The 13502-nt window shown below is 41.0% G+C and overlaps 2 protein-coding genes across 9 annotated transcripts in view; one reads left to right on the top strand and one right to left on the bottom strand.

Moving 5' to 3' along the window:
* The window catches only part of LOC139130337 (spartin-like), a 54628-nt gene extending 48348 nt beyond the window's left edge, over positions 1–6280 (bottom strand). Inside the window, exons 1-2 of one of the 4 annotated variants that reach the window (XM_070696097.1) lie at positions 6056–6280; positions 1612–1809 (exon numbers count right to left, since the gene is read on the bottom strand). Coding sequence is in view for 1 of the 4 variants with exons in the window: in XM_070696096.1 (XP_070552197.1) it covers positions 5747–5757 (11 nt within the window). In the remaining 3 variants the exon portion in view is untranslated. Of the gene's footprint in view, positions 1–1611; positions 1810–5746; positions 5920–6055 lie in introns of those variants that run through there. The other 3 variants (XM_070696098.1, XM_070696099.1, XM_070696096.1) reach the window with 3 other exon arrangements.
* A 22-nt stretch (positions 6281–6302) lies between these two features.
* The window catches only part of LOC139130338 (transmembrane protein 184C-like), a 76513-nt gene continuing 69313 nt past the window's right edge, over positions 6303–13502 (top strand). Inside the window, exon 1 of one of the 5 annotated variants that reach the window (XR_011551828.1) lies at positions 6303–6678. Coding sequence is in view for 2 of the 5 variants with exons in the window: in XM_070696101.1 (XP_070552202.1) it covers positions 6434–6678 (245 nt within the window). In the remaining 3 variants the exon portion in view is untranslated. Of the gene's footprint in view, positions 6679–8749; positions 8880–13502 lie in introns of those variants that run through there. The other 4 variants (XM_070696101.1, XR_011551827.1, XM_070696100.1 and 1 more) reach the window with 4 other exon arrangements.

Genomic DNA, 13502 nt, shown 5'->3' with positions numbered 1-13502 from the left:
TGTATCCTATACAACTAGTTAGCTTTATTTTTTCTAGTTGACCTAGCTGGTCTTGTAGTTTTGTGCGCAGACTCAGTAGAGTTAAAACGAACAACTTAGAGGTTCGGACCTTAGTCTGCCATATTTTGAATGCGGAGTTTCTCGATGTCAGACTCGCTCCAGTTGCTTTTTGTCAGTCATTTTAGAACGGGAAAATAACAAATAAAAAGGTTGGTTGTCACCGACAGTTAACTTTAGGGTTTATTTGCCCCAAAAAATAAGTCAGTGTCTGTTCACTGAATTCAAAAACTGGACCCACTGACACCACAGCTTGCTTGTGACTTTCATTGCATGCAGTCTGCACTCACCGTCCCTCCACAATGTGCTGCACTGAACACGTTTCTGTGACAGTAAAGTCCAAATTTTCGTGTCAATTTTGCTATCAGAATTATTTTCAGGGTGTTATGGACATCCATACGATGCATAAAAACTTCAGTTTGTCTCCTTTTCTCAATCGTACAGAGATAATGTGACACAGAAACTTTATTAGGCTAGGGCAACGAACTTTTGTGAACGTAACTCTCAACTGGCTGACATTACGCGTGGTAATTTGTTTCAACAGCAATTTGTTGAAGAAGTTCAAAAAGTATCAAAATCGAACTAAAATTAGTCCCTTCCACGTAAATGTTCTTGCAACACTATACAATGCCCGTTGCCACACAATTAACAGGTGCCGATAACGGGTCAAATGCATCAAAGTGTGACACTCACGATAGCAACCATTCCAGCCAGCTCAGTGCAGTGCGCGATGGGTCGCCCCTTCTACCTGTGACTGGCGGCGCGCAGCACACCAAAGAGGGGGAATCGCGCAGCTTAGATGAAACACTGGTACAATTATAACACGCCACATGCTCATTCCGTGTCGCGATTCGCCAGAATACGTCACGTGACGAGAAAATAGATACGTCTAGTCCCCACCGGATCGACAAAAGTGACGTCAGAGGGTATTTTTTGAAAAGCTATTTGCCTAGGGAAATAGTTCTGACCAAATTTGGAAAAGTGTCCAGTCACGTGACCGTAGTGTCGTCTGCAGCTTTGCAACAATGGCGGGTGACCAGAACGTGATGTGCGTCCGGGATAGGTGACGACACATTCTCTAAAACAGATTTTCCAACATTTTCCAACATTCCAACAGCGTATGTAGGAACTTGAACAGCTCATCGACGGAAAAGATTAAAGTGCAACTAGGGATGTCGCTGGGTATGCTTACAATATTTTTTGAAAGAAAGTGGTACCACGTACAACTGAAACCGCTGTGGAAACATCACCCAGTAAACTTGTCACAATGGATTGTTGCGGTAAAAAATATCAAAACACATTAAAAACTATATAACAATACAACATAAGCAAGTGGTATGTTATAAAACACCTATAGCCTGGTCTTTATTCGGGCTATAGCGCTCGTCTATTACTCCTCGTGGCCGTGTGTTACCAGAAACACATCGCTATACCCCTCGGCCTACGGCCTCGGGGAATAGCGATGTGTTTCTGGTAACACACGGCCCCTCGGGGTAATAGACGGGCGCTATAGCCCTCATGACCAGGCAATAGGTGTTTACTATGTGTACTGACCTTCAATGTTCAGTTCCGTTTCTGTATTCTCTCAGGGCTTCTTTGTGTCTGTTATCTTGTTTTCTAAGCTATCTGCTTTCTTTCCACTCTTGTCTTACTTGGTATACACAGTTATAGTCCGTCTACGTTTGGAAAATTCCAACAAGAAAATGGCCAGCCGATCCTTATGTACTGGCATGCTAGACTGCAATGATAAAACTTAAAGAGAAATAGTAGTTTTGTTGGGGCATTTTCTATTGGCCAAAATACTTCCAGAAATCCACTCCTGACCAATCAAATTTGATGTTAAGAAACAATGGCAATTTTCTATCGTGGCTGAGGCTAGGGGGTCTTACATGGCTCTTTTACTGTAACATGTGAAAAGCTTACAGACTGAGGTTTCTTGCACGATCGCATCGATGAAATGGGAAGCTGAAATATTCGCTCGTAATTTTACTAATTGGCATTAAAAAAATTGTAAATTCACTCAAAAATTCATATTTTTTGACATATTTGAAACTTTTAAAATAATCCATTCCCATGTAGGATTTCTTAAACTAGTACATTGTTAAACTTGAGAAGAGAGAGAATATAATAGAATTAGAACGTAGTTATAGTTGGTAAACGTGTTGTCTAACGACTATATTCAGCCCCTAACACCACCTGGGCACCCCTAAAAAATAAAGGTACAGTCTGCCGGGTACTTCTATGGCAGCATACTTGATAAGGTCCCACTAGCCTTGTCGTTTAGTGGGTTTGGTATTTGTTCAAGCTTGGCTGGTCTCCGCCTCAGTGACAAGCACAAAGAGGCAGGTAATGGGAAACCGCCATGTATAGAATTACAAAATCTGATTGGTTGAATCATGGGGCGCTGTCATTGGCTGTTCAATTTTACTTGGAAGTAAAGCTAAAATTATCACAGTTTCATGATGCGAACATGGCTAGAATTTAACCAAGGATTTAATAACCATACTTACAAGTTTTTTAAATAATGGCCGCTACAAGACTAGCCTAAAAAGCTCGCAACAAAAAAGATGCACTATGTGCGGACATGCACAATTAACAACTTCCGGGAGACCAAAAACTGTCTCATTTCAAACTGGCGGTTTGCCTGTATCTGCGTCTTACTACGTGCTGCTTGTCTGGTCACGTGAGACGCAGTGATCAGCAAATGTTCAAGCACGTCGATCGCGTTCCATAAACATTGAGCATGTTTCTGGAAGCCGCCATTACCGGAAGTTGGTAATGGCGGCTCCCAGAAATGTTTTTTGAAGGCGATCGACGTGTTTGAATAAATACTATACCCCATAAACAACAAGGTTAGTGTAGTATGGTGTTTAGTCTTCAGTGGCAATAAATTGGTATAACCAAATGCAGTAACTATGTGAGATTTCACATCAAAATGCTGCGCCATGTGCGGTGCGCTTATTTTGAACGCTACAGGGCCTTCGGCCTTGTAGCACTACTGGTGAGCGAGGTCGCAAAAACCAAAACTCACCGGCTGCCTCACTGTAGAGCTACAATTTTGCAGCTACCTTGTATCCATGATACTGGAAACACAAAGGTCAGCGTGAGGACAATCTTCGATTTCTTTCACTGGACTTATCTACCTATACAATATTCTCAGGGAAATAATTTGGAAACTATAAGGCCGTGGCTATTGACAGGCGCCTGTCAATAGCCAGAATCCGGCTATTGACAGGCGCCTGTCAATGGACAAAATTTGGCTATTGACACGCGGGAGATTTTTCGCCAAAATTCACCACATTTTAGCCTAATAAACTGCCCAATGCTTGTACGAAGGCTTGGTAAAGCATTTGTACACAGAATTATGGACAAAGTCGCCGCAATTTTAGAGTAATTGTAGACTTTACCGTGTAAGGCTTACGATACGGTTGCACCAACGCCGTGCCTGTCAATAGCCAGGATGTGGCTATTGACACGCGGGATGTTTTTCACCAAAATTGACCACATTTTAGCCTAATAAACTGCCCAATGCTTGTTAGAAGGCTTGGTAAAGCATTTGTACACTGAATTATGGACAAAGTCGCCGTAATTCTTAGTAATTTTAGACTTTACCGCGTACGATGTTGCACCAACGCCGCGCCTGTCAATATATAGCGAAGAGCTGGCTATAATATTGACACGCGGGACTCGCTCTCCAACTCTCTCTCCAACTCTCTCGCGCTCCAAAATGAATGGATTTTTTTGGGAAACACACCGGCCCATGCTTCTAAGAATGTTTTACACAGCCTGTTTTTGCACTAAAATACGGACGAGGCGCTTTATTCTTTATCTTGTACGGTGTCGTATCAACGCCTGTCAATAGACAAGAATCCGTCTATTGACAGGCGCCTGTCAATAGACAAAAGTTGGCTATTGACACGTGGGACTTTTTTCGCCAAACTCTACATGATTTTAGCGAGAGAAACTGCGTCCACCTTTTCAGAATATTTTACTAACTCATTTGCACGAAAAAATGGACAAAGTCGCCGTCGACTTTATCGTGCATGGTGTAATTGGACTATGGCATCCAAGTCGGCAATCGATGATGCAGCCATCTTACGGTACACGGTGCATACTGGAAGCCGGCAGGGTTTCGGTCCTGTTGACATGCACCATTTTCGCTCTCGATTGCAGTTGACAAGATTTTTCCTTGTCTTTGCTCAAAAGATGAAGAAATAACGGCGAAAAGGCAATACAAATGCAGCGTTGTACACTGTTTACAACATTAAAGCGCAAACTCTTTCATCATGTGTTAAACTCAGTCATAACCCTAACCGATAAGTGTCGTGAACGGTGACCAGGTGACGTCGCCATCGACATACACTGCCATGTAAAATTTATTCGAATTCCATTTCGGTAAAAGTTTCGGGGAACATTTTGGAAAGGCATTTACTTGTGTTAGTTCAGTTACTGGCACGAAACTCTCTACCCTTATATCATAACGGAATGCAGAATCGAACTAGGGCTTCTTGTCTATAACGGTCCCGTTTCAACGAAATGACCTTTGACCGCAGGTGGTTTTTACAAAAGCAAAGACAGGCAAAATGGTAAGTGAAAGTACACTGTAAGCCTAACAGCTATCAACCTTCGCTGTTGTGTTAATGATGTTCTATTGCGGCACAGGCTATTGAGCTTAGGTGTATAACATATCATGTAGCAAGTAAATTTGACAGGTACTGGCATCGTTAGTTGAGACTTAATGAATCTTTCGCTCTGGCTCCTGCCGCATGCCGCAAGTCGTACTTCGCTGTAAAGTTCAACTTGTTGTGCTTCTGGTACTTTTACCTTGTTATTTTGGGCCATCTGCCGATGTTTTAGAATGTCTTCACCACTGTAATAGCCATTTCTCAGCGCAGCCGCGGAGCCATGTTGAAGGCGATCAGAGTGTCGTACCCATCGAAAATCACGATGAATGCCTTGACAGTTGTGACGTTAACTAGGTTTTTTCAACTTTTACGCTGCAAAACGGGCTTAATCAACACTGAAACGTTGTATCGTACAGTACAAGTATGATCTATAGGCCACAATACACGTGCTAGAACATGTACATGCTATAGCTCGGGTGATACAGTACGGCACCGCGTATGACGGCTTTCGCTACTGCGTTCAAAACGTTGAATTTGTGACGTGTTAGGACTTATTTTGTAAATTTTTCATGGAAAAATAATGTGTTCTTCATTTAAGTGAAGAAAGAACAGTTTACTTTGCTAAAATGTGGTGAATTTTGGCGAAAAACGTCCCGCGTTTCAATAGCCATTTTTTGTCTATTGACAGGCGCCTGTCAATAGCCGGATTCTGTCTATTGACAGGCGCCTGTCAATAGACACTCCGAAACTATAAATACACCTTTCACTGGACTCATTATTTTACTGTTAGTCATCTTTCGAGTTTCGGCCATTTAAACCATGTTGGGTCCGATTTTTGGTGACACTGTCTCATTACTCCTCATTACAATTACAATATTCTCAAGGAACGAATTTGGAAACTTTGATTTTCCAGAGGCTGCCAAATTGTGATTATGCTAATAGCTCCATTATTTTTCCAGATTTGGACTTTATACCAACACTTTCAACAGGTGCCATCAAGATTTTGGCAAAAGATTTCAGTTTTAAAAATCGTCCGGTCACCCTAGTACAGTACAGAAACTCACTCGACTTCCATGCACTTGTACTTGTGATTGTGTCCACTTATCTTGACTTTGGCCTGGGTCTATCTGTTCCCATCTTAATGTAGACACGTTAATAAGAACATGCAGGAAGTAGTTCCGCCATGGATGTAAAAAATAGATCATCATCCATGGTTGCGCTAAGTAGCTTGGCAATTTGACATTTATATGCAACAACGAACAAACTGTCATTACTGACAATCGTCCACCCATCCATCACCGAATCGCACTGTGCTGATGCACTTAAAGTATAGTGACAGTTGATTGCGACATATACAACAGTTCCAAAATTACCTTTAGCGACGTATTAGTTGATGTCGATATTCAGAGAGGATTTGCAGCGCTTTCGAGGCTGATGAGTAGCCACACACATGATCTGCACGGGTGCTGGTATGGTTCACTCACGATGCTGAAGTTATTTTCGTATTCGTTTTCGTATTCGTATTAGTCTCGGTTTACCAAGACTGTACTGCAGTGGGGCTCTATTTCCGCCGCGAGTTCCTGAGACTAGATCGTCACTTCCTTTACGGTATCTATCTGCGCGTGCGCAGTGTAAACGATGTAGTAGACGACAGGGGTCATGATCATGATTATGACGGTGTTTCTCCCCATATAACGTTACAGCAATATTTATGTAATCTTCCTGGATAAACTTTGATTTTTTTATTCACCATGCCAACTTGTGGCAACTATAAGACGTGGATTCGACCTGCAGTTCTGTCGGGCTATTTCATATTGCTCTGTGTTGGATTTCCCCTATGTGTGTGGGAACTGCACAAGACGGACACCAGTACTCATACAAAAGCTTGGTTTATTGCTGGTGTATTTGTTTTTTTAACCATTCCAATTTCCCTCTGGACAATTCTGCAGCATATAGTTTATTATACAAGACCAGGCTTGCAAAAACATATCATTAGGTAAGTGCACAATTGTTCAAAACACTGTGTTTTCACTGTTCAGAACACAGTCACTATGCCCCCATAGACGTGTGTACATATTGCTGAAATCACTAATGTGTTCAAAACGTAAAAACAAAGACACTGCCGCCAGCACGTCTGACCGCAACTTTTCCCGGCTGTCAGAAAGACATGTCAACCGAAAACATGAACCCGCCACATTCAAAACATCGACGCGCGAAACAGAAAATTGACTGCCCAGACCAAAAACATAAAACCACGCCCACCTTCCAAACGCCGACCACCGTTACGCTGTGTTTGAAGCGTGTTTGTGCACAGCTTTTCTCTTGATTTGCTTACTGGTTTACTAGACTTGGTTCAAGTTCATGATTTGTGATCGTGTGAGTTGGATGATCGCTTGGAATGCAATGATTTGTGTTCTGTTTTCAAGTGAAACGTGTGAGTAGGATATGATTATGAACGCATTGAGTGGGGTGAACGCGATACAGGGAAGTTTCACCCGGCACTCACTGTAGCTGCACAGACTAAATAAAAACGCGTTTGATCGCTACGTAAACCTGACCTGGGCTGCCAAATTTTACACGATGAACTTTTACAGATCATTTTATTTTCGAAAATGCACCGACTTGAACCAAATCTCTGCTGGTTAATTTACCTTCGTCCTATGATACTGTAATGGCTCAAACGGAGATATAGTAGAGTGGAAAGGCAATCTTGCCCAAGTTGCAGGATTGTAATGGAAATCTTACTGCGTGGTGGGGATAAAGTTACTGGCGATTTTCTCGTCATGCAGAGAGGTGGCGAAAAGTTCCGTTTCAGCGATCGTGGGTTACGAAATTAATGGCAACGCTTTGTATCGTGTCAAGTGTTAGATATCTCTCAAAGAAAAACAAAGCAAAAGAAAATGACGAATATGGCAATAGTGCAGAAGATGTCTCAACCAGTGCCGTCGCACGATGTGTGAGAAGCCGATGGTCAGTTTGGGAATGGACTTTTAAAAAACTGACGCCAGTAGCCTATGAGAAATTCACCGATGAGAATATTGCTAACTGAGATGAATATGTGAATTTTTTTCTGAACAACACTCAAACAAAATCCAGTTCTTTGATTTCCAGTCCTTGCATATTTCACAAAGTCCTATAGTCCATGATTACGAGCCATGCTTCTAGTTGTTTCTCCCGCGGCGTGTCGATGTTCTGTTCGGGTAAATCCTGTTCATCATCTCACAATTTTTTCAATTTTCCAAAGATGAACGACAGAATGTCCGCCGGCCGCGCCAGTCGACAGGACCACGATGTCTGAACAACGTCTGAGAAAGTTGTTGATCGTGAAATTGAGGTAAAAATTGGAGGCGTGGTTTAACAGATTTGCTCTGGCGGGTAGAACTTTTCTATTTCGCGCCACGATCTTTTGAGTTTGGCGGGTCATGTTTTCACTTGACAAGTTGAGTGACAGCTGGGAATATCTTGCGGTAAGACGCGCTGGCGGCTGGGCCTTTGTTTTGACGTTTTGAACACATCAGTGATTTCAGCAGTATGCCTGAGAAAAACCAAAGTCAGGAAACCGAATGGCTATTTCCTATAGGGATTATGCCACCAAGTCATCTTCGACGTTCGATTTTACTGTGAAAAGTAGCAAGTTCATCTATCATGTAACCGTCGATCGTTCCCTATCATTCTCAAAATTCATACCTGGTAATTAATTTGCTTCAAAAATGCTCGTTTCGTGTGATTTTCGGCTGAATTCGACGGGCGGCTGAATTCGACGGGCACATCGCTAAAACATAAGCATGAGCAACATTCCGGTCACCTCACAGTGAACGTTGGGCACCTCCACTTTACTGACGTTAGCGCCGCGTACCCATGAGGGGTAACTGGAAGGTTGCTCACGCCGTATGTTTTGGCGAGGTGTCTTTTGAACTTGGCCGAAAATCACACGAAAATTCATACCTGATACTTCATCTGCTAACAAAATGCTCGTTTCGTGTGATTTTAGGCCGAGTTCAAGAAACACCTAGCCAAAACATAAGCGTGAGCAACATTTTAGTCACCCCTCATGGGTAGGCGGCGCCAACGTCAGTAAAGTGGAGGTACCCAAGAGGTGACCGGAAGGTTGCACACGCTTATGTTTTAGCGATGCGTCCGTCGAATTCGGCCGAAAATCACACGAAACGAGCGTTTTTGAAGCAAATTAAGTACCAGGTATGAATTTTGAGAATGATAGGGAACGATCGACGGTTACATGATAGATGAACTTGCTACTTTTCACAGTAAAATCGAACGTCGAAGATGACATGGTGGCATAATCCCTATAGGAAATAGCCATTGGTTTCCTGACTTTGGTTTTTCTCAGGCATATGTACACACGTCTATGAGGGCATAGACCCCGAGCGGAATAGACCGATCACAAGTGACTATGGTTCAGAACAACTGGCCCACGTACTGTCCCTCCTTGCTGCACTACAGCCTGTAGTACAGGCTTCACCTAGCTGTGAAAACGCAGCTATCTGTTGGCGGGGTATCATGAGTAAAAAATTTTATTATACACCTGTGTCTGTAACCTATGGAGTATCATCGTACAGTAAGTTTCAGTATCAGTAGACACAGAGTCCAATAACTTTGACGTGGAGTACAATAACTTCAGGTGTTATTGGACGCTATTTGACCTTTGACCTCAAAACACCTTTCTGTCAACACAAGGAAAAAAGAAGAGAAAATTTTACATTTTTTACAAAAATATTATATACTCCTTAACATTCAGCTCTTCTAAGTCATGGTCAGTTCAAAACCTATGAATTTTGAGTGAAATTATGCTGCTGACCTACAATTTCTACTGCATGCACTGTGCAGCATGGGTTGACATTTCGTTCTGAGCACTTAGCGAACTCGCTGAAAGCGTTCCAGGATTTATGTCCTTGTACATCGTAAGCTTCAGTATTGTCCTCAATATGCTATGCATCTCAGACAATACCTCCTATGCACAATGTACTCGGACATAAATCCCAGTGTTTTGGGAATAACCTTATATTACTGAAAGGGCCAGGAAGACCAAAGAAGCCACTGTTTTTGTTAAGGCCGGTACCCAAGTAAATGTTTTCGGGGTTCCCCAGTCATTTTACCGAGGTTCACTTGGTATAGCAATGCAATCAGATTAGGGACGGTAGAAATGTTACAGGGGTACCAAATCATTTACCAATATTCCCCAACCTTAGCAAAAACAATGGAACCTATACAGCGTGCCCTCTAAGCCTATTTGGCGCGCCATGACTCATGAATATTCTCTGTGACGCAAGAAAATTTTCAGATGAATAGGAAATTATACATTGTGACTCAAGAAAATTTCTCAAATTTTTCAATTGACTCAGAGAAGTTTCATGAAGTCTCTTTTGTTAGAGGGCACACTGAACCTATAGAAAAATATTCTCAAGGATCTATGGGAAGACAAACAAAACAGTGTAACATGTACAGCACACATAACACATTCACGCACTGCACTTTCCTATTTATATCAGTGGTATTGGAAATGTCCATCACCGCTCGTAGTTACGAGAATACTTCCAAACAAGTTTATTTTGTCTCTAAATGCCATTATTAAATCATTTTATCATTATCATTGTTATTGTTGACACATGATATGAATACAATTTTCAACAATAACAATGCTGATTCTCATATAGGTTGTGTAATAAGCTAAATACTGGGTATTTCATCATGGTTCAGGGGGATTCAAACCAGAAACTGTAGTTGATACACAGAACAAAAGTACTGAAAAAATGGCCAAAGTTACAGCTAATGGAGCTTTAACACGATGGCTTGTCTCTGACCAGTGTTTTCCTTGACACCCCTGACTTAAAAATGGCTCAGGGAGTTGTACAGTGCGGGGAGCACGGTCAGTGGAAAGAAAGACCATTAATTGGCAAGATTGTTGAGGTATCTTATGATGATGTTCTCATACACTGGTGGATGGGGTGTTTGACAACAAAATGGAAAGATGCACATCAGGGAAGAGATGAAAAATCTCTATGGCTTGTAATAGAGTGAAGTTTCAATTAGGCCAAACTAACTCTGTGTGTTTCCCCAATTTTCACGCTTTGGATGTAAAATTTAGAGTGACCACATAAACAGAGAATTTACTTTGGCCTTGGCATTTAGTGCAAAAGGTCATGGTTATTTCTAGGACCTGGCGTAAAGGTAAAATGTTGCACAAAAAAATGGATATTTCATGTATTCTTAAGATGTTCAGTATTACAGTGGTTTGCATTTTCAATGCTTTTGACAATGTGAGACTGTCATTAAAATTCAGTACTTAAAGTGAGACTCAAATGTGTATCAGGGCTCGAAATTAGCGGTAGTCCTGCCTCCACAGACTACCAACTTTTCCCTGGGGCTACCAAACTCCATGAAATGGTAGCCCACATGGACTACCAAAGCCCTGGGACATAAAGTCAGTCAGTACTCGGTGTGTCATGTACGGTCTTTCACTTTTGGACGAACTAAAATGCAGTCAAACCCAGCTTGACACAGTAAGGTCAGACTGTGACCAGCGACTTTGTTTACAAATCACAAAGACAACTTGCGATGGAACTTCGGAACTAAGTTTCAGTATCTCAACCGATGTACTTGGATGACAAACACAGAAAACGATGGCCAATGAAAACGCATTCTCATTGCATTTTGATCAGAATATATCAATCACAAACTCCTCCCTACTACAGAAAGTCCATGGTCTGTTTTTAGCCCTGCTCAGAAGATGGTGGTCATTGCCAAGACGTCTATCAAAATTTGCATGCAACTCTGAGCATGGAACAGGTTGTCAATACAATGATAGGTCACCAAACTTTTTAGTGTCACTGTCATCAATTATACCAGTTTCCTTTGAGTAATAAAGGTGTGCAAGTATTCACATCAAGTGACTAACAAATTCACTTCATGGGCACAACCTCGACAAATAGCTTTTTGAAAAAACTAAAATATGCATGGGCTACCAGACCTTGTCACTGGGCTACCAACTTCAGAAATTGGGGAAAAAGTTAATTTTGAGCCCTGTGTATGGATCCTGTTTGCTGGTGAAAATCTCTGAGCATTTTGTTGTAATGAAATTAGAGTACATTACATTTGATTGTTATTAATGTCTTGATGAATAATTGTAGTATCTTCACTTTTCTGCCTTAAAATGAACATTTTAGGTGCCTTTCTATTTTAAAAGTCATGGTTATTTCCTCATTTATTTACCTTTGTGTAACTCTAGTTACATAAAGGTAAATACTATTCTAATATATCATGAAATTTCACAAAAAGATTATATGTGAAATGTCCACTTTTTATAGTAGAATTTACCTTGAATTTATGTGGAAATAGCCAATACCTTTAACCCTTTCACCACCATCCATTGTTTTCTATGGTAAAGTTGGACCTGTATACAGGGAACTGGGGTGAAAGGGTTAAAATTGAAAGGCACTAAAACATTCATTTTAAGGCAAAAAAAGTGACAAATGCTACATTTATTCATCAAGACATTATTAACTATTAACTTAAATTTAACAATTTATACAATGGTGATATTTTGAGACAAAATTTATTCAGATGAAACGATTAATCCAGTTACCGTATTTGAGAAAGGCTGTAGTTATTTCAATCAATAAAATTAGGCCAAAACAAGAAAAAGAAATGTTTCTGGTCAGCGCACGCGTCACTTGAACAACAGCACGTCACCCTTTTTTATCACAACTGGAAGTTGTGATATAGGGGTAGTTTCAACCGGTGTTAGATGTCGTCCATTTTCCGTAAACGACAAAAAGTCAAAAACTGCTGAACAGACTGCGTTGATATTTGGTACCGATATTCAGACTGGTTCCAAGGTTCCGATTCCGAAAAATGGAGCCAAACGGAGCGGCGGTTATATAGTTTTGGGAAATTTCTAACCCCCCTTTTTAACTAATTGATTTTAGGGGTCTTTCATATATGTAGTTTTGGAATGAACACCAATCCTGCATTGTGGACTGTTTTATGAGTTGTGGAACAGAAATGAGGTTTTGATGAATGTTAGAAATATGCAGGATGGCGGATTCGAAGTATCAGTGATTTCTATGCTCTTTTGGGCATCAAAAGCAATAAAAAAACATATTTTATAGTTTAGATTCTCACTTTTGAGATGACCCTAGGCATTTAAGTAAACATCCTTGAGTCAATATACAGACTTTGACATTCCAGAGATTAAGTATCCAAGACCTCACATGTTACAGTCTTTCACTGCCATGATATGGCCCAAACCCATTGTTATCAATGGTGAGTGTGGACCTGTCTACAGGAAATTGGGGTGAACAGGTTAGACAATGTCCATTTTCCGTAAACGACAAAAAGTCAAAAACCGCTGAACAGACTGCATTGATATTTGGTACAGATATTCAGACTGGTTCCAAGGTTCCGATTCGGAAAAATGGAGCCAAACGGAGCAGCGGTTAGATAGTTTGGGGAAATATCTAAACCCCCCCCTTTTAACTAATTGATTTTAGGGGTCTTTCATATATGTAGTTTTGGAATGTACACCAATCCTGCATTGTGGACTATTTAATGAGTTGTGGAACAGAAATGAGGTTTTGATGAATGTTAGAAATATGCAGGATGGCTGATTCAAAGTATCAGAGATTTTCATGCGCTTTTGGTAAAAAAATTGATAAAAAACAACATATTTAATGTTTTAGATTTCTCACATTTGTTATGACCCTTAACATTACAGACTTGATGACATAACTATCTGATGGACCTGTTTACTGGCGCATTGATTTAAAGACAAAGATCATTTTATTTTGTGATAAGGACGTGTGA

The sequence above is a fragment of the Ptychodera flava genome, chromosome 4, assembly GCF_041260155.1.
Source record: "Ptychodera flava strain L36383 chromosome 4, AS_Pfla_20210202, whole genome shotgun sequence".
NCBI classification, from domain to species: Eukaryota; Metazoa; Hemichordata; class Enteropneusta; family Ptychoderidae; genus Ptychodera; species Ptychodera flava.
This window is presented reverse-complemented; position numbering and strand designations above follow the sequence as displayed.